General features: G+C 46.5%; 1 protein-coding gene across 8 annotated transcripts in view; it reads right to left on the reverse strand.

The window, feature by feature from the left end:
- Positions 1–21,344, reverse strand: part of VWA7 (von Willebrand factor A domain containing 7) — a 38,996-nt gene that overhangs the window by 10,279 nt on the left and 7,373 nt on the right. For 6 of the 8 annotated variants that reach the window (XM_083600601.1, XM_083600596.1, XM_083600598.1 and 3 more), the window contains 11 exons: positions 19,822–20,103; positions 18,002–18,098; positions 15,696–15,818; positions 12,537–12,732; positions 11,521–11,690; positions 7,722–7,834; positions 5,516–5,632; positions 4,825–5,004; positions 3,239–3,413; positions 994–1,146; positions 8–100 (listed from right to left, as the gene is read on the reverse strand). In XM_083600601.1, the coding sequence (XP_083456727.1) occupies positions 8–100; positions 994–1,146; positions 3,239–3,413; positions 4,825–5,004; positions 5,516–5,632; positions 7,722–7,834; positions 11,521–11,690; positions 12,537–12,732; positions 15,696–15,818; positions 18,002–18,098; positions 19,822–20,103 (1,699 nt within the window). The remainder of the gene's footprint in view (positions 1–7; positions 101–993; positions 1,147–3,238; positions 3,414–4,824; positions 5,005–5,515; positions 5,633–7,721; positions 7,835–11,520; positions 11,691–12,536; positions 12,733–15,695; positions 15,819–18,001; positions 18,099–19,821; positions 20,104–21,344) is intronic. The other 2 variants (XM_083600602.1, XM_083600603.1) reach the window with 1 other exon arrangement.

Below are 21,344 nucleotides of genomic sequence, written 5' to 3' on the forward strand. Positions count from 1 at the left end.
TACATACCTTGCACAGGGGAACTATCCATCATAAAAAGCCCAGGGTGGCGTCCGTCCTTTGGAACCGCAAAGTAATAGAGGAAGTCAAAGGTGCTCTGACCTGTCAACAAGTAAAACGTTTTTTCATGGAAATTCTCAGGTATAAAAAAAAGGTTATTTATGCATTTTGTTAGCCCAAAAATGGAACACGAGCAAAGTCCCAACTAAAGAAGGATGGCAACTTAAACTGATGGAATATGTGCAGCTTGCAGACCTAACATAAAGAAGAAGAGAACAAGAAGAACATACGTTCAAAGAAGATTGAAAAATGTTTATTAAATATATGGGGGGGAAATTGTGTACACTTGAAAACGTTGGCAGTGTTAAGATAAATTCAACGGCGTCAACAAGTTTTGATGGATGTAATAATGGAACAGTGAATGGTTTAGTTTATGGAAAATATGCAGGGATTTATGATATGCAAAATGGACCATGGAAAGGGAAGAAGGGAAGTCACTGATATTTTAAGGTTGTTTTAATTAATACTCTAAATTGTAAAACAGAAATAGATAGATAGATAGATATAGATAGATAGATAGATATAGATAGATAGATAGATAGATAGACAGACAGATAGACAGACAGATAGATAGATAGAGGTAGAGAGATAGAGAGATAGATATAGAATTTCAGTAAGAACAAGAATAAAAGAAACTTCCTTGGAGAGAGCATTCCACAGATGGGGAGCGACTGCAGACAAGGTCCTGCTCTCATACTGCCACCCTCCAGACCTCACTAGAAATCATTTGCTCTAGAGAACAGAGTTTTACCGTGTCGGAGCAATTGTTTGCTCAAAGATCCAAAAAAGATGGCCACAGTTTTAGGCCAATAATAGATCTGATGCAACTGGCACTCCCTAGCGCCTCCAGGTGTGTGCAAGATCATTCAGAGGAAAAATGGAGCTCAGAATTGTGGCCTCACTTATTCCAGCACCTCGGTTTAGCCTTTCCTCACCTTGGACGTGCAGAGAATAGTGGCCTTGTGACTGAAGTGTCAGCGTCCATTTACCAGCATGGAGAGGGGGAGAAAGGACTGCTCTGTAGATGCTGCCAATGGACTGGATCTTGGCCAATGGACCGCTGGCTGATGAAGAAGCCTGTCTTACACCTGCATGGACGCTCACAAGGAAAACATAAACTGGGTTAGACGTTATTCCCTTAAAATTGGCTGGAATGGATAAATGCTTCCAGGTGGGAGCTTAGAACTGCAAACGGGTCCATTCATCATCATCGTCCTCATTTATACCCCACCCATCTGGCTGGGTTTCCACAGTCACTCTGGGTGGTCCCAACATAATAAAAACACGATAAAAACTTCCCTAAACAGGGCTGCCTTCGGATGTCTTCTAAAAGTCAGGTAGTTGGTGCTGACCTTTAAAGCCCTAAATGGCCTCAGTCCAGTATACCTGAAGGAGCATCTCCACCCCCATCGTTCTGCCCAGACACTGAGGTCCAGCTCCGAGGGCCTTCTGGCGGTTCCTTAACTGAGAGAAGTGAGGTTACAGGGGACCAGGCAGAGGGCCTTCTCGGTGGTGGCGCCCGCCCTGTGGAACGCCCTCCTACCAGATGTCAAAGAGAACAACAACTACCAGACTTTTAGATGACACCTGAAGGTAGCCCTGTTTAGGGGAGCTTTTAATGTTTAATAGATTATTGTATTTTAATATTCTGTTGGAAGCCGCCCAGAGTGGCTGGGGGGTATAAATAAATTATTTTTTATTATTATTATTATTATTATTATTATTATTATTATTATTATTATTATTAGGTTGTTTATTTCCTTGACATCTGACGGGAGGGCGTTCCACAGGGTGGGTGCCACCACCGAGAAGGCCCTCTGCCTGGTTCCCTGTAACTTCGCTTCTCACAGTGAGGGAACCACCAGAAGGCCCTCAGAGCTGGACCTCAGTGTCCAGGCAGGATGATTCAGTAACTGCAAACAGCCCATTCGCAACAGGTTATTTCTAATTTATTGGATTTTCTGCCAGAAGATTAAGATTAAATGAAAAGGAGATTATACATGCTGGCGTTCTGATGCCACTGAAATAGTGTGGGCACTGTGACAAACTTGCACTGCAAGAGAAGGACTGATCCCACCAGAAATACCTGACTGGAATTCCCCTGTGACTAAGAGCCCATCCACAGGTCCCTGCCATTCAAGCCATGGGTCCAAGAGGTTTGCTTTTGTTTTTGTCTCGCTGCTTTCCCCCGGGGAAATACACCGTTTACAGCTGAATCAGAGCAAACATTAATCCACAGAAAAACTTCATTGCTGTTTGTTCCGATTCAGCAGTAAACTAGGGGCTTTTTCCCTGGGGAAAGTGGCAGGGCGAAAGAAAGGAAAGTCTTGAGTCGTGACTTGAAATCACCGGATAAACGGCAGTGTGGTTTGGCCCTAACGTAACATGATTTCTTACCCTCTGCACAGCACCTAAAACATAAAGCAAGTAGAACCCAAAGCACAGAGGAAACCAGGGTGGCTAAAAATAATTTTTTAAAAAATTAACTAATAATTTAAAAATTGGATTTTTAAAAATTTAAATCAGGGTTTTTTTATTTAAATTGTTTTTTTAAAAAATAAAATGCTTTTGGAGGAAAAATATTTCTAAGGATAGTTTTCTATTTAAGTTACATTATAGTCCAAAGGTTATTCATCAGGAAACAAAGATTTGTTTTAAGTTTTTCATGTGTGCTAAAACTCAGTCTAAGTTTTTGTTTTTTTAATTGTTTAACCACATCAGTTAACAAACACGGATACATATGCTACAATGTTATTGTTTTAGTTAAATCAATTGTTTAAATTGTTATTAAGGAAATGAATATTTTTTCTCCTTCCAATAAAGTACAGCAGAAAAGTTGTCCAAAAATAAACAGTTAACTTACAAAACCTCACAATAATTTCATAATTATCTGTCTATGCATTTCCAATAGTATAACCTAATCAGTAATTTTTGATATAACTGTAAAAACTACTCTGAAAATTTATTATTCCAAAAATTGAAACCTTCATCTGGTTGTAAATATTAAGGTTATACTAGCAAAAATGAGTTTTTCTGTTAAAAAATTGATTTAAATCAAGTCTTACTGTCTAGCGATTTAAATCGTGATTTAAACTGATTTGATTTAAATCAAATCCACCCTGGGGGCAACCCACTTGAGAGAGCAGACAGGTGCCGTTGAAAAGCCACAGATCGTGCTACCTGCAGGGTTCTGCATCTCAAAGGCCCGAACGCCCCCTTGGATGGTCAAGACCACTTTGTCCACCAAGCTGTCAATCCAGAAGGTGTGATCCTCCAGCTGCGCCGCTTCCTTTCTCCTCCGCTGAAACCCCTTGGGGCTGAAGATATTCCCTTTCTGGTGGCGGAAGAGGGTCACCTGAAAAGAGTGAAGCGACGGGGGAAACATGTGAATAAATGTGTGGTTTGAAGCAGAATGTGTGTTTTTCTGAATGCACAGCAACTTGAAGGTAGAGCCTTTCACAATGCTTTTTAAAAAAATAATTATGGAAATGTCGTTTAAGCCATCACATTGTAGGACAGGCATAGGCAAACGCGGCCCTCCAGATGTTTTAAGACTACAACTCCCATCATCCATAGCTAACAGGACCAGTGGTCAGGGATGATGGGGGTTGTAGTCCCAAAACATCTGGAGGGCTGAGTTTGCCTATGCCCGTCGTAGGATCAGGTTGGTTATCTCTCTCAAATGACAACAAAATCAGGGGCACAATTCATCTCTCTCAAACGACAACAAAATCAGGGGCACGATTCAGCTAACAAAGCCCCACCAGCAGAAGCCTGCACAAATACTTCTGCTAGCACAGTGGGGCTTCCCCTGCTCTTCCCACCCCCCATAGAGGGCTGGGAGATGGGTCAGGAAAACCCTAGACAGAGGGGGAGGGGAGGGAGGAGAGGGCAGGCTGTTCCATCAGGCAAGCTGAAAGGCTTGCACTGATGATCGGTGTAGTGCTACATAGACTGGGATAGCTCAGTCGGCAGAGCATGAGACTCTGAATCTCGGGGTTTGTGGGTTTGAGCCCCACGTCGGTGAAAAGATGCTTGCATTGCAGGGGGTTGGACTAGATGACTCACGTGGTCCCTTCCAACTCTATGATTCTTTGTTATATTCCTTCCCGAGGGCTGCAACTTTTAGCTGAGCAGTTTAAGTCAGGAGTCAGCAACCTTTTTCAGCCATGGGCTGGTCCACCATTCCTCAGACCATGTGGGGGGGCCGGACTATATGGGGGGGGGGGAATGAATGAATTCCTATGCCCCACAAATAACCCAGAGATGCATTTTAAATAAAAGGACACATTCTACACATGTAAAAACACGCTGATTCCAGGACTGTGGGCCGGATTGAGAAGGCGATTGGGCCGGATCCGGCCCCCGGGCCTTATGTTGCCTACCCCTGGTTTAAGTAAACCAATTAAAAAAATTTTTATAAACTAAAAAAGTGTCCTAATGAATAGGCCTGTGGGTTTTATTTTACAATGTTTAAACAAGTACAGTAGTACCTCGGGTTAAGTACTTAATTCATTCCAGAGGTCCGTTCTTAACCTGAAACTGTTCTTAACCTGAAGCACCACTTTAGCTAATGGGGCCTCCTGCTGCTGCTGCCACGCCGCCGGAGCACGATTTCTGTTCTCATCCTGAAGCAAAGTTCTTAGCCTGAAGCACTATTTCTGGATTAGCAGAGTCTGTAACCTGAAGTGTATGTAACCTGAGGTACCACTGTACTTAAAAATAAGCATTCCCCCCTATTTCCCCCTCTCCACCCCCCCCATTACCGAAGATGTGCTGGATTCACCGATGATTTCCGACACCCGCTGGATGTTCTCGTTGTCCGTAAATATGATCTGGCCGCCGGAGCTGTGAGCTAGGCTGATGTAGAGGTTGAATCGGTCTGGGGAAAGTGTTTCCCTTTTCACCCGGGTTCTGGAGGGATCTTCTGTTATTAGGAAGGTCACCTGACATCAAGTGGAAGGGGGGGGGGAAGCAGCTTTATATTGGGGGCAGGGTGGACAGATGGTTTCATTGTATTATTACACAGCCCATTTCGCCCTGGATTTTTACAGAACTGTAATAGGGACGCGGGTGGCGCTGTGGGTTAAACCACAGAGCCTAGGACTTGCCGATCAGAAGGTCGGCGGTTCGAATCCCCGTGACGGGGTGAGCTCCCGTTGCTCGGGCCCTGCTCCTCCCAACCTAGCAGTTCAAAAGCACCGGTGGGAAGGTAAACGGCGTTTCCGTGCGCTGCTCTGGTTCGCCAGAAGCGGCTTAGTCATGCTGGCCACATGACCCAGAAACTGTATGCCGGCTCCCTCATCCAGTAAAGCGAGATGAGAGCTGCAACCCCAGAGTCGGTCAACTGGACCTAATGGTCAGCGTTCTCTTTACCTTTACCTTTAACAAAAATTCAGATCCCTTATTAGTGTTTTTCAAAATTGAACATCATGAAAAGCAAAGAGCCCAGCCCACCTTGCATTTCTGTTCCTGGATGAGGGCTTCCACGCTGTTCTTCAGGTGTGCATCTTTAGCGGATGCATCAGTAAAGACGAAGATCTCGGAGTACGGGGGCGAGTTCTGGAGGGCAAGCTGGAGAAGCGGACAAGGACAGGTGAGATTCCTATCTGTTGAACCAAGGACAGCATTCACCTCCTTGGTGATAAATAACAGCCAAAAAAAACCCCTGGAAGAGCTTACGGCTGGTTGCTTTGGCTCCAACAGGCTCTCCATTTTGTAGGTTCAAGACTGTCAAAAGTACGGGAGTTCCCCTCTCCCTTCTGGTAGCTCGCCGCTAAGAATTAACGAGCATTTGGTAGATGGATAGTCCTTTTATTACAGCGTTATGTTGCAAGCACAAACAGGCAACCCTCCGCAAGGATATCAGTTGCCTACTCAGACGACTCCCCACTTCCGCAGCAAGAAGCGTGCCAGTGGGAAGTTCCTGTCAACATGCAGAGGGCTGGGAGGCCAGCTGGCAAGCCCCAGCTGTGCCATCTCCATCCATCAGCCCATGCTCCAATGTAAATCAGTGACCCGGATTTCAAAAGCCAGAGCACTCTATTAGCAGAGTGTACTGCGCACACAGAATAGGCGTGAGGCTTGTGAAGCCATACTATAACTACAGATTTATTAATCATAAATCAGGGCAAAGAAACATGTCGCCTCTCTCTCATATCCTCTCAGGGAGAACGGGAAAAACAAAAGCTATACACAAACGGAAGTTCCCAGCATACTGTGCTGAAATGTAAACAGACATGTGACATGCAACAATTCCACATGTCTGTTCCTTAAGGTGGAACGGAATTTTCAACAGTCCCCTCCCCCGGTGTCTCCTTTGTTCTCTGACACGCTTGGACCTCTGAGTTCGGGGGGAGGGAGGTGTTCCCCCCCCCACTCTCAACTGATGTATCGCCCAGCTGCTCCCTCCCTTCTGGTTGCTTAGCTACTATCTCATAGCTGGGGAGCTACTCTCTCAACTGTGCAGCTTCTGTGTCTGCCTGTCTCTCTGCTTCTGGAAACGCTGGACTCAGGGGGCGGGGTGGGAATATTCCCCCTCCTCTTCTGTTAGGAGCTGATCTCCCTGCGATCACATCTTCCGATCCAGACCAGCCCCTGACAAAGACAAGCACTTGCACATTACAAATTAATTATGTACCCCTTTAAATCCTCTTCTTTTGGAAAATGCCCTAAACTTCTATCTCCTTGCAGTTATGACATTCACGTGAAGCAGATCAGCCAGAGGTTGACTTCGCCAGATTAAAACTTAAAAAAAATGGGCATGTCTGTCATGGTCCAGTTCAGGGGCGATCGAAGTCCCGGCTGGGGACGTCGGGACCGGGGGCAAGACCAGGGTGGGAGCAGGAACGGGAGTCCAGAAGCCAGGAGTCAGAAAGCCAAGAGTCCGAGAGTCAGAGAGCCGGGAGTCAAGAAGCCAAGGGTCCGAAGGTCCGAGGGGCAGGAAGCAAGAAGTCACGAAGTCAGGGGTCCAAGAAGCAAGGAGTCAAGGAGTCAAACGCAGCAAGGCAGGGAATGTGGCAAAGAGCCGAAGGGAAAATGCTGACCTTATATCCCTTCCCAGCTCTTGCCACCAGGTGCTGTGAGTTACCAATTGGCCTCACCTGTGAGGCTGTGCCTTGCCTCTTCAGAACAAACTTAGGAAAGCCCCAGTCCTGCAGAGTCCTATTGGTCACAGGGCCTGGGTTCTGCACGCACACCTGACAATGTCCTCCTCTTTATATGACACCCTAAATCCTCCTCATTCTCTCTCACGGTGTGGCTTGGCTCTGGTCCTAAGAATCACTTCTCTGACCATTTGCCACTGCCAGGCACATTAGCTCTGCACATGCAGTAAGGCTTTGATATAGAGATATAAGAACATCAGAAGAGCGTGATGGATCAGGCCAACGGCCCATCGAATCCAGCATCCTGTTCTCATAGTGGCCAACCAGATGCCACAGGAAACCTGCCCACAGGATTCGAGCCCAAGAGCGCTCTTGCCCCTTGCTGTTTCCAGAAACAAGCACAGACGCACAATTCTCCTTAGCGTATCAAGGTGTCCTTTGAGGTTGCAAGTTCACGAAAGGATTGCAGAATAAACATTTATCTCGGCAGCATTTATCTTACAGCGCCGAGATCTAGAAAATGACACAGACCTTAAAGATATCGCATGGATACTAACCTGAAGTGCAGAAAGGCACATTTCTGGCTCGTCCCCACCTTTCAGGGGGCTAATGGTGTTGAGGATTTTCCAGAATTCATCCGGGTTGCTGGTCTTATGGACGGGGCCAAACTCTGGAGGGATGAGAGAGCATGAATGCCGATTCATGCAGACACATGTCAAATGAATAAATGAACTGTCTCAATGGAACAGCATGGCATCAGAGGCACTATGATTAAAATTATTTCTTTTTTGACCTGCAACAGCAGATTCATAAGTGTAAATCTACACGTCAACCTGTGGTCTCCAAGGGATGGACATGCATGTATGAGCCAGCATCAACTAACAACTGTAAGAATTAAACAGCTATAAATATTATATTATATTATATTATTATATTATATTATATTATATTATATTATATTATATTATATTATATTATATTATATTATATATTAAAGGAAAAGGTACCCCTGACCGTTGGGTCCAGTCGTGACCGACTTAAGCTCAGACTCCATTTTTAAGCTGGACCTAGTATGCCTTTGTAACTTAATTACCGTTTTAAGTGTGCCCACATCAAGCTACTGTACCTGTCGTTCTTTAAGACTTATTCTGAGTGAGCAGATACTATTTTTGCCTCTTATAAGACTGTTTGTGTGAGATTGTTATTTTAAGGGGGAGAAAAGGGGGAAATACAGGAAAATCCAGTCTGCTTTAAAGCGTTCTGGATTACCAACACTAAAAGGATAAACTAGCTTCCCTTTAAGCTGCAAAGGGATGGCACACTGCTGAACTCACTAATGTGAGGAAGGAAGGGTAATATCTAATAAATACGGTATATCCTCTCCTAGCGTCTAATCAAATGCCAACAGAAGGCAAATATAAGGCCTCCATTATAATGGCAATGCAATAGTTTCCTTATCTGACTCCTGGCTTCACTGTCACCGAATAAACTGGCTGTTCTGTTCTTAGCTGTGCTTTTCCTCATGACAACTTCTTTTGACAGTTTAAGCCTTGTATTCCTGAGGACTTAAACCTTCCTGGCCTGACATTTACCTGGGCCTATAAACAGATTTTGGATGGCATTTTCTATGCAGCGTTCCCACCTGCCAACTCACATTTAAGCACCACGGAACAGAATATTCCTCATTCTGAACCCGCTTAACTGTTGCCTCTTAGCCTAGTGCCCTTCCAGATGTTGCTGAACTACAGCTCCCATAATCCCTTGCCAATGGCTGTGCTTGCTGGGGCTGATGGGAGCTGTAGTTCAGCACCATCTGGAAGAGTCAGAGGTTTCTCCCAGCTAAAACTCATACAAGTCAGGAAGCTACATAGAAAGACCATGTTCCCCTAAAGTGCCTGTTCAAGTCTTGAAGGTCTTTGAGAGAGGCCTTTCTTTCCAGCTGCCAACATCTGAAGGGGGGTTGACAGGAGACAAAGAGGGGGCTTTCTGGTCACCTCATCCCAGTCTCTAGAGGTCCTTTGTCGAGAGAAGCCAGTCTTGCCCAGTCTCCAAGAACCTCCCTCCCTCCAGCAGCAAAAGCATTTTTATGCAGGCAGACCTTTCTCCAATAAGCTGGCAAGGTATGGCTCAGCTGACTGTTTTATTGACGTTTCATGTGCCTTATTCTTATGTTGACTTTGTACTTTACTTTGCATTATACTGCTTTTAATTGCCTTCAAGCGTCATTCGCTGAAAAGGCAGATACGCAGTCTGCTGGGTGCTTTCCAAATGTCACTAGAGACCCAGTCAACACCTCAGTGGCTAGGAATGTCTTCTGCCAGCTTCAGCTGGTAAGGCAGGTGCGGCCATTTCTGGACCGGGATAGCTGGACCACTGTTGTCCACAAGCTGGTATGCTCCAGGCTTGATTACTGCAATGCAGTCAACGTGGGGCTGCCGTTGAGGTTGGTCCGGAAGCTGTGGCTGGCTGATGCAAAACACACAAACTCAACGGCTCACTGGGGCAGGACATGGCCAATACGTTACTCCACTGTGGGAAGAATTGAACTGGCTGCCAATCAGCTACCAGGCCAAGTTCAAGGTGTTGGTTCTGGGATATAAAGGCCCTGTACCAGGGATGCATGAATGATAGCCTCACCCCTTATACCAGTGGCTCTCAACCTGTGGGTCCCCAGATGGTGTTGGACTACAGCTCCCATCATCCCTGAGCTCTGGCCTTGCTAGCTAGGGGTGATGGGAGTTGTAGTCCAACAACATCTGGGGACCCACAGGTTGAGAAAGGCTGCCTTATACAGTGGTACCTCAAGTTACAAACGCCTCAGGTTAAAAACAGTGGTGGAGCTTCATGCTCCGGCACCGGGGGGCAGAGAGCAAGCAGGGCAGGACTGGCACATGTCCCAGGGGTGGGGCGCACCTCCTGTGGGGGTGGGGCGTCTAGCGCGGGCAGGGGGGGGCAGCCACGACGGAACGCCACCGGGATCGTGCGCTCCAACCGCCCCCCTCTTCCTCTGCCAGTGGTTACAAAATCCACTAACCTGGAAGAGTTACCTCGAGTTGAGAATTTTGCCTCAGGATGAGAATCAAAATTGTGTGCCGGCGGTGCAGCGGCAGCAAGAGGCCCCATTAGTGAAAGCACGCCTCTAGTTAAGAACAGTTTCAGGTTAAGAATGGACCTCTGGAACGAATTAAGTTCGTAACTAGAGGTACTAGAGGTACCACTGTACAGTGGTACCTCGGGTTAAGTATTTAATTCATTCCGGAGGTCCGTTCTTAACCTGAATCTGTTCTTAACCTGAAGCACCACTTTAGCTAATGGGGCCTCCTGCTGCCGCCGCGCTGCCGGAGCACGATTTCTGTTCTCATCCTGAAGCAAAGTTCTTAACCCGAGGTACTATTTCTGGGTTAGCGGAGTCTGTAACCTGAAGCGTATGTAACCTGAAGTGTATGTAACCCGAGGTACCACTGTATAGCCAAACAACCACAAAGTCCTGCAGGAGAGGGTCTCTTGCAGACACCATCTTATCAGGAGCTCTGTTCCGTACAATTTTGGAAGGAGGTCTTCTCTTCAAGGATTAGGCAGGTACCATAAACCCTTCAAAGTTGAGATCTCTATTTTTTTTAAGATGTTCTTATTGCTTTATCTCTTCTTATTGGCCCCTCTTGGCCCCTCTGGAAGGGTAAGCTATAAATTTAATAAATCAATCAATACTGTGTCAGATCACTGGGTCCAACAAGGTCAGTTCCGTCTACATTGAGCAGTGGCTCTCCAGGGTTTCAGATGAGAGGTTTCTACCAGCCCTACCTACAGGTCCTGGGGACTGACTCTTGGGACAGGAAACACTTCTTTCCCTGAGAGAATACCTCAGTTGGTAGATCATGAGAACTCTTAACCTCATGGTCGTGGGTTTGAGTCTCACGTCGGGCAAAAGGTTCCCACATTACAGGGGGTTGGACTAGATGACCCCTGTGGTTCCTTTTCAACTCTGTGGTTCCGATTCTTTGACCTTCTTCGTGCAAACAGATGCTGCTTTACCACTGAGCCAGATACGGCCTTTCCTCACATTTAACGACTACAGTGGTACCTCGGGTCACAGACGCTTCAGGTTACAGACTCTGCTAACCCAGAAATAGTACCTCGGGTTAAGAACTTTGCTTCAGGATGAGAACAGAAATCGCACAGCGACAGCAGGAGGCCCCATTAGCTAAAGTGGTACCTCAGGTTAAGAAAAGTTTCAGGTTAAGAACGGACCTAAAGAACGAATTAAGTTCTTAAGCCGAGGTACCACTGTATGTAATATTTATTTTTTAAAAAACACTTCCCTCCCCACTGAAAATGGGCCCTCATCAGCCATCTCACCAGGGTCGTTGAAAGGGACTAAGAGATAGAAATCTGGCTCCTGGGGGGTGCCTCGGCGTGCCGTGATGATCTCCCAGGCTTGGCGCTTGGCTGCACTGATCTCCTCGCCCATGCTTCCAGTGGTGTCCACAACAAAGCTCAAGCCCGTAGCTGGACTGATATCCAGTAGCCTGGAAACAAAACGGCAAGAGCTGTGGCTTAGTCATTGTCCCTAGAACTGTCAATGTGGCACCCGTGGGCTCAGTTGCATCAGTGATAACTCTGTTTCCCCCCCTCTCCCTGGAGCCACTAAGGTGCTGGATGAAGGCTCCAGTCTCTTTGGGGGGCCACGGGTTTGAATCCCGCTGCCGCCAGCAAAATTTGTTTTGTTTGGAATAGCTCAGTCGGTAAAGCGTGAGACTCTTAATCTCAAGGTTGTGGGTTCAAGCCCCGCCTCGGGCAAAAAAGGTTGTGAGCCTGTAGACCGGGGATTCAATAGTGCCAAAAAGAAAAAGAGTCCCAAGAAGAAAGAGGTGTCAGGAGAAACATCAACATCAGTTTGATCAGACATCTTTGGCTGCACAGTTCTGCATTTCTACTCCTTGGCACCAAAGACAGAGAACCCTACTACCTCAAATGCAAATGCATGACGTACAGCCGTCAATGTTAATTATTCACTTGGAGTCGACGAAGGGTTGGGAGCATTTTAATGGACTGAGGAGAAAGAGAGGGGGGCAGAAACACAGTAATGTTCGGCTTATTTTCAGTGGCTGTATTCCCTCACATAGTTTTAAAGATCATAAATATTATATTTATCCCTCACTCTTTCTCCCAAAGGATCCCGGTTTTATTGATGATTTGTTTGTTGTGTTTATAACTCATGCTTTAAGCACGACATTCTACAAGTTGTCTTCGTCTATTGTTTGGGATTCATTTGAATGGGAAGCGGCAAAGAAATCCATCAATCGCAGACAGGCAGACGTGAGCAGAGCAAGAAGCATTATGTATACATAGGCTTACGGAACGGGCAACATTACCTCATAAACGGCTTGCTCTTTATTTCCCGCCAGAGCTTCTCCAGGAAGTGTACTGAGGCCTCCTGGGCCACGGCAGCGGCTTCCCTGTGCAGGTAATTATGAGGCGAGAACAAGAACGAGGAGCTGTCCTTATTGATACCACCCCGAGGCTCCCTGTGGCGGCTGTCGTCAAATCTCCCGCCATGGCTGCACTTTCCTGGAAGACGGGGAAATAAGCAAACAGATGATGATGATGATGATTATGATGATGATGATGATAATTTTTTATTTGTACCCTGCCCATCTGGCTGGGTTTCCTCAGCCATTCTGGGCGGCTTCCAACAAAGATTAAAAATACATTAAAATGTCACACATTAAAAACTTCCCTAAACAGGGCTGAGAGGATGCAGGTGGCGCTGTGGGTTAAACCACAGAGCCTAGAGCTTGCCGATCAAAGGTCGGCAGTTCGAATCCCTGTGACAGGGGTCCCTTTACCTTTACCTAAACAGGGCTGAGAGAGATAAAATAAGACCGCCAACCCAACTGAAATTTGTGGAGCAAGAGAGAATTGCTTAAAAGGACCATCATCTACTGCACGGCACACCAAAAAGCCCCATTTGCCACCGGATCACTTAGTATAATAAAAAACAGAATTGCCAGCCAACCAACAAGGAACTTTCACAGGCCCAGACAGAATTCTTTTTAGATAACTGTGACGGTAAAAAAGGGGAACATATGACCCTAAGATGAACCCTGCTAGTGGCCAGGCTAAGCCCAGCATTCTGCTTCCTCAGTGACCAACCTGATCTCAGGCACTTTACACCTGCAAAAAAGATTAATATTGATACACTGGAAGGACTAAAAAATATAGCTTCCTTTGATCCATAGAGAGACATCAACTCTTGAACAGATTGGTTTTCAATGAAGATCACGTATTGGCAGATTTAATGGTATTTGGGAAGTATTTATCGAAACCATAGTTCAACTCCTGAACCGATGTATAAACAAGGGATATGATAAGTCTATCATAATAATAATTTATTATTTCTACCCTGCCCATCTGGCTGAGTTTCCCCAGCCACTTTGGGCAGCTCCCAACAGAATATTAAAAAACTATCAAACATTAAAATCTTCCCCAAACAGGGCTTCCTAGAGATGGCTTTTAAAAGTGAGATAGTTGTTTTTTGCCTTGACATCTGTTGGGAGGGCGTTCCACAGGGTGGGCGCGACCACCGAGAAGACCCTCTGCCTAGTTCCCTGTAACCTCACTTCTTGCAGGGAGAGAACCGCCAGAAGGCTCTTGGAGCTGAACCTCAGTGTCTATGTTCATATGCATTACATATGTTTGCAACCCTAATTACATTCTAACGCAGGGGTCGGCAACCTAAGGTCCATGGGCTACGTGCGCCCCATGGGGATCATTTAACTGGCTCATGAGCAACTCCCGATCAGAGCCGCCTGCTCAGCGAGTCTCTGCGCGCTGCGCTAAACTGGCACAGCACAGCACAGGGACTCGCTTTCACAGCGCCGGAAATCAGGTCTGCGCTGCCAGAAATGGCAGGAGCATGTGGGATCTGGCCCACGGAGGGATCTCCGCTGGAGTGAACTGGCCCAGGTGAGGTAAACCTTGCCGACCCCTGTTCTAACGGTACAGTGGTACGTCGGGTTAATAATAATAATATTAATGATAATAATTTATTATTTATACCCCGCCCATCTGGCTGGGCTTCCCCAGCCACTCTGGGCGGCTTCCAAAAAAATATTAAAATACTGTAATACACCAAACATTAAAAGCTTCCCTAAACAGGGCTGCCTTCAGATGTTTTCTAAAAATCTGGTAGTTGTAGTTCTCTTTGACATCTGGTGGGAGGGCATTCCACAGGGAGGGCGCCACTACCGAGAAGGCCCTCTGCCTGGTTCCCTGTAACTTGGCTTCTCACAGGGAGGGAACTGCCAGAAGGCCCTCGGAGCTGGACCTCAGTGTCTGGGTAGAAAGATGGGGGTGGAGACGCTCCTTCAGATATACTGGGGTAAGTAATTAATTCGTTCCGGAGGTCCGTTCTTAACCTGAAGCACCACTTTAGCTAATGGGGCCTTCCGCTGTCACCGCACCGCCAGAGCACGATTTCTGTTCTCATCCTGAAGCAAAGTTCTTAACCTGAGGTACTATTTCTGGGTTAGTGGAGTCTGTAACCTGAAGCGTATGTAACCCGAAGTACTACTGTATTTCGTTACTGTTATCCTCCTCCTTCTCTTTTTCCTATTCATTTTAACCTATTGTAATATTTTCAATAAAATATAAATGGGGGGGAGAGGAGGAATAAACAGTGACCAACCAGCTGTCCATGGGAAGTCCGTAAGCAGCTCATGAGCACAACAGCTCCTCTCCCTGCCTGCTATTTGCAGCACCTGTTATCCGGAGGCTTACTGCCTCCAACCGTGAAGGGAGAACATGCCATTGTGGTTGGCAGCCATTGATAGGCATCCCTGACACCTACAAGAGAGAATCCCATAGTTTAACTACACGCTGTGTGAAGGAAGCCCTGCCTTTCGTCTGCCCCAAATATTCCAACATTCAGCTTCACCGCGTTTTCCCCAGGGGTGTAAAAGTGTTCAGTGTTTTGAACTGCCATTTCCCTATAATGTATTCTTATTCTTATGATTCAGACAGTGATACCCTTCAGGGGCACAGAAGAATCCTGTCGCTCTTTGCAAAGGTTCCTTTGAAAAGCTGGTCCTTGTCTTGAGGGCAGGGGGTGGGGTGGGAACAGACATTTCCCACATGCCCAAAAGCAACAAAGAGGAAAAGGAAAACAAAAAGCTGCTAGTTCCCACCATGAAGGCAACACACCTTTGCACACTCTCCGGACACCGAGCTGAACTTGTCAAAATGTTTAAATCCAAAAGTTGGCAGCCTTATGCATTAAAAAAAACAAAACAAGAAGAAGCTGTCAGGAAAGAAAAATCAATCCCGTGAGAAGAAACCTGAGAGAAAAAGCGCTTCTCTAAAACGAATTTCCATTAAATTCTAAAGGGTTTCAGTGTGAACTGCTGGGAGATGCAGAAGGAATACAAATGAAGAAGAACAAAGCCCTTTGAGTCTTTAGTACTAAACACACAGACACAAAACCCCAGGCCTCAAACAGAGCCTCCCGCTATATTCTGGCAACAAAAGCATACCGATTGGCTTTTCAGGTTGGGCGCCATAGAAACCGGTGGTCAGGAGCCCCTTTTCAAGGAGACCTTCCAAGAGGTTTCCCCGACACGTCCAGTCAGAGCAGTCCGTGCAGGTTCGTACGCCGGCTGGAGGGGAGCAGGAGAGAAAGCCTACTTATTTTATTCTACTCATTTTATTTATTATTTTATTTTACCCAAAGCAAAGCTCCGAACAGTTTACGCAAAAGGTTGTCAAGTAAAAACAGCAGGCATTAAATTATTAAAATGTAGATAAAAATCAATCAATTTTAAGAACAAAACAATGTGTCTGGATAAGCCTGCCTCAACAAAGCCTAACGGGGGGTCTGCTGCAAGGGCTGGAGCAGGCATAGGCAAACTCAGCCCTCCAGATGTTTTGAGACTGCAATTCCCATCATCCCTGACCACTGGTCCTGTTAGCTAGAGGTGATGGGAGTTGTAGTCCCAAAACATCTGGAGGGCTGAGTTTGCCTATTCCTGGGCTGGAGCTTGAGAGTTAATTTCTGAGTCTTTACAGAGAGCAGCGGATGATGGGGCAGCAGCTAAAAGGCCCCAAGGCCTGGACACCTCAGGTGGCATGGATATCCCTGGGTCCTCCAAGGCTGGTTCTGGACACCACAGCATCCGTTCTTATGCTTGGGAGGTGGCCAGATGGGCATCTGTATAGCTCCAGACATCATCTTGTAAAAGGTATTTCCTACAAGAAAATTGTGCTTATTCCTAAATAACTGTGTCTAGCATCAGAAGTAAATTTCATTTAATCCTGCAGTCCCAGTGGTGGAATGATTTAAGTGTGGAACATGGGTGGGGCTGTGGTCTAAACCACTCAGCCTCTTGGGCTTGCCGATCAGAAGGTTGATGGTTCGAATCCCCGTGATGGGGTGAGCTCCTGTTGCTCTGTTCCTTCTCCTGCCAACCTAGCAGTTCGAAAGCACGCCAGCGCAAGTAGATAAATAGGTACCATTGCAGCGGGAAGGTAAATGGCGTTTCCGTGCATTTTGGTTTCCGTCACAGTGTCCCATTGCGCCAGAAGCGGTTTAGTCCTGCTGGCCACATGACCCAGAAAACTGTCTGTGGACAAACGTTAGCTCCCTCGGCCTGAAAGTGAGATGAGTGTCGCAACCCCATAGTCGCCTTTGACTGGACTTAACCATCCGGGAGTCATTTACCTTTACCTTTTTACCTTTGTGATTTAAGTAAGTTAAAAAAGACGAAGCTGCATATGCTCAGAGTATGTCTTTTTTTTCCAGAAGGATTGGCAAACTTTTTTTTTTTTTTTTGCTTCAGCGTGTCAAGAATGTAGAAGCAATTGCAAAGCACAGGCAGGCAGCAGGAAGAAGAGGAACGGTGTGCTTTACAAGCACATACAGTCGACTTGCAAGTTACATATTACAACTTGTGAATTCAGCTTTATGTGTTTCATTGGGGAAAAATGTAAAAAATAAAAATAGGAGGTGGGCATCTGGGACAGGGAGATGTCAGCAATCCCACCCGCCCTTGCACTCACACTGGGAGAGTGTTTGGAGGTACAGGGAAAATGTGTTTTTATTATGTGTCATTTTGGCTTTATGTGCTACCCCTGAAATGTAACCGCTGTGTAAGTTGGTAATACACATGGCTATCTAACAAGCTGTGTGTCTGTGTGTGAGTTAAGATAAAGGTAAAGGAACCTCTGACCATTAGGTCCAGTCGTGGCCGACTCTGGGGTTGCGGCGCTCATCTCGCTTTACTGGCCAAGGGAGCCGGCGTACAGCTTCCGGGTCATGTGGCCAGCATGACTAAGCTGCTTCTGGCGAACCAGAGCAGTGCGCGGAAACGCCGTTTACCTTCCCGCCGGAGCGGTACCTATTTATCTACTTGCACTTTAACGTGCTTTCGAACTGCTAGGTTGGCAGGAGCAGGGACCAAGCAACGGGAGCTCACCCCGTCGCGGGGATTCAAACCGCCGACCTTCTGATCGGCAAGTCCTAGGCTCTGTGGTGTAACTCACAGCGCCACCCGCGTCCCCTGTGTGTGAGTTACACATGTGTAATTTTAGTTCAGGGTCTAAAATCACCTAGTCTATCCACTGCCTAAGATAGCAAGCAAGCCAGGGACCCAGGAGTCCTGCGTTCACCCTACAGATTAAACAAAAGACACAACATAGCACAGGCCTCAGTTTCTCTTCCCTCCTCATTTAACTGAGGAGTTTTTGCAGCAAGTCTCCAACCTCACCCAGCCCAGGAACCAACAGAACGAATACTCCCCAAGTTGAGGTGGAACATCATCATCATCAAGTTCTAAAACCACACCTTCTGCGATGGACTTGATTTCATGGCCTGGTTGTAAGAGGTGCGGGTGTACCTTCCGATGGCCAAGTTCGATCCAGTTGCTGTGACTGTAGAAATCCTAAACGGAACAGAAGTTTATTAGTGGACACTGTTTACGCTATGATGGCCGCCTGTCCTGTTAGCCCAAAGATGGAAAGAGGAAGTGGTCCCAACCAAAGAAGTCTGGCAAACCAAGTTAATGGACTATGCTGAAATGGTGACATTAACTGGGAAACTCAGAAATCAAGATGACAAGAAATTTTTTAAAAGAATGGGAAATGTTTATTGTGTACTTGCAAAAGGATTGTAAACAGGTTTGCAGGATCTGCTAAGGCACAACAGTTTCGGATGGGTAGAGAAGAAAATAAAAGTTCAGACAGTGGGAAAAATAAGCTGGGAAAGCAAGCAATAATAAAAGTAAGAGTGATATGAGCAAATGCCGTAGAAATGGTGGAAAGAAGAGGACTTAAGCAGAGGATTCTACCCCACCACCTTGATTGTGTGACTAAAAACACTAGTTCCTCTGAGCTTGGACAGAGTTCCTTCCCCTCACTGCTAAAGGGCTACAGCTGGCCCACAGCTGATCTTGAGACCCAGAATATATTAATGGGAGAGTTTCCCTCATGTAAACAGCAGGTGCAGGGAGCCTACTCTGATCAGGACCACAGTATGGGGGACAAAGGATTTAAAAAACCACTCACAGCATCTTTAGTCACATAACATAATAAAATAAAATATAAAACAATGCAAAACAAAGCTGCACATGTTGCGTGTAGGAACAAATCTTATCTGCTTCTCTCAGTTGCTGTTTGGCCTGAAAAAGCACAAGGGACATTTTTGAACCCAAAAGGTTAACATTGGCTGGGAGAACATCATGGAATATTTTTGCCCTTTTTTGTTTTTTTTTAAATACTCTCTTAATTTTGCCCATGGCTTAGAATACAATAAAACACAATAGGGGAGAAATGGTGAATCACATTTTCATAAGGCAGTAGATCTAAATAGTATAAATAACAAGTGTTTCTTGTACTTTGCAGAAGGAATGCAAGCGCAGGAAATGAGTTAAAGGGAAAAGGGTATGCAGAAAATCATAATATGACTCTACAGAAATCATACCGTTTTCACATATTCCATATATCTGCCGAGGCTGCTGTCAAGGAGTGCAGCAGCTGTGCCCTGATAGTTCTGGTGTCTTTCGTTTACAAACCAAAGATTACGGCTAAAACCTGAGAGGAATTTTAACTTTGGCGCAGGTGATGAATTATGGGAACTCTGTACTGCAGATCTAAAGTAAAGGTAAACGGTCCAGTTGTGACCGACTCTGGGGTTGTGGCGCTCATCTCGCTTTATTGGCCAAGGGAGCCGGCGTACAGCTTCCGGGTCATGTGGCCAGCATGACGAAGCTGCTTCTGGGAACCAGAGCAGCGCACAAAAATGCCGTTTACCTTCCCGCTGAAGCGGTACCTATTTATGTACTTGCACTTTGACGTGCTTTCGAACTGCTAGGTTGGCAGGAGCAGGGACCGAGCAACGGGAGCTCACCCCATTGCGGGGATTCGAACTGCCGACCTTCCGATCGGCAAGTCCTAGGCTCTGTGGTTTAACCCACAGTGCCAGCCGCGTGCTGCAGATCTACAACGGTGCAAATTCTGCAATGAACAGAGACCCCCTAGAATGGATTTCAACCCTGCTTTCGACAAAGACGGCTAGATCAAATCAGGGCTTGGGCTAAGTTCTCTACCTCAAAGCTGAATGCCACCTTCCTCTACTACTTCCAGCTTCTCCTACATTTCAGTAAGCACCTGTAAGGTATGGAGCAGCTGCCCCAGCTTGCCCCGGGCGATGACGTACTGCTCTGAACGCACAGCTTGGAGGATCTCTTTGCGGGTTTGCAACAGCCAGCTGTTCGTGGAGTGGATGAGCTCAGAATCGAAGTGGAGCACAGGGTCGTCCCGCGTGGTGTTTGTGAAGTCCATGGCGGCATTGGCGTTGGCCACCTGGGCGATAGCCCCGCGGAAGCGCTTAGCCGACACCTCAGGACCATAGAAAGCTGCGAAGATGTCGTCAGCCAGGAGGGTCCTGCCCTAGGTGAGAGACGGGGAGGGAAATCAGATCAGGAGAGCCTTTCATCTGTAACAGTGGGAACCAGGGCAGTGGGTGCAGACAGCACGGGTGCGAATGAGGCATAACTGGCTTCTTCCTAGGAGCCATTCCATTCTTAACCTGAAACTGTTCTTAACCTGAGGTACCACTTTAGTTAATGGGGCCTCCCGCTGCCACTGCACGGTTTCTGTTCTCATCCTGAAGCAAAGTTCTTAACCTGAGGTACTATTTCTGGGTTAGCGGAGTCTGTAACCTGAAGCATCTATAACCTGAGGTACCACTGTATAGGAAACCCTGAAGGGTCAGTTCCAATCGAGGTAGATGGGCCAAAGGCCTCATTCAGCACAACTCCCTGCATCCATAAATTGTGTGTGCCTGTTTTAGTGGCGGAGGAATTACATGAGGTCCAGCGCCGAGGGCATTCTGGCGGTTCCCTCCCTGAGAGAAGTGAAGTTACAGGGAACCAGGCAGAGGGCCTTCTTGGCACCCGCCCTGTGGAACGCCCTCCCATCAGATGTCAAGGAAATAAACAACTATCTGACTTTTAAAAGACATCTGAAGGCAGCCCTGTTTAGGGAAGTTTTTAATGTGTAATGCTGTATTGTGTTTTTGACATTCTGTTGGGAGCCGCCCAGAGTGGCTGGAGAAACCCAGCCAGATGGGTGGGGTATAAATAAAATTATTGTGATTGTGATTGTGATTGTTATTATATGTTCCACCTGCACCTTGGATATTGGAACACCAGCTGCTGCTCCTCCTGCTTACTTACGATTTCAGCCCACCCACCCCTAGGCTAGCATTATTTTATTTCATTTCATTTCATTTTTTTATTAAATTTATATACCGCCATAAACCCTGGGTCTAAGGGTGGTTCGCAGAAAAAAATCAAGATATAAAAACACAAAATTAATAATAATAACAACAGTAATAATGATAATATTAATAATAATAAAAATCAATAATCCCCCCACAAAAAAACACATTTTAAAAGGGCATAGGATGTAAATCAGATCAACCAAAGGCCTGGTTTAAAAGGAACAGTTTTTGCCTGGCACCTAAGGGTGTGTAATGAAGGCGCCAGGCAAACTTCCCTGGGGAGAGCATTCCACAGACAGGGAGCCACTGCAGAGAAGGCCCTGTTCTCGTGTTGCCACCCTCCGGACCTCTCGAGGAGGAGGCACATGAAGGTGGGCCTCAGAAGGTGATCTCAGGGTCCGGGAAG

This window comes from Podarcis filfolensis (genome assembly GCF_964270895.1).
Source record: "Podarcis filfolensis genome assembly, chromosome: 2".
NCBI classification, from domain to species: Eukaryota; Metazoa; Chordata; class Lepidosauria; order Squamata; family Lacertidae; genus Podarcis; species Podarcis filfolensis.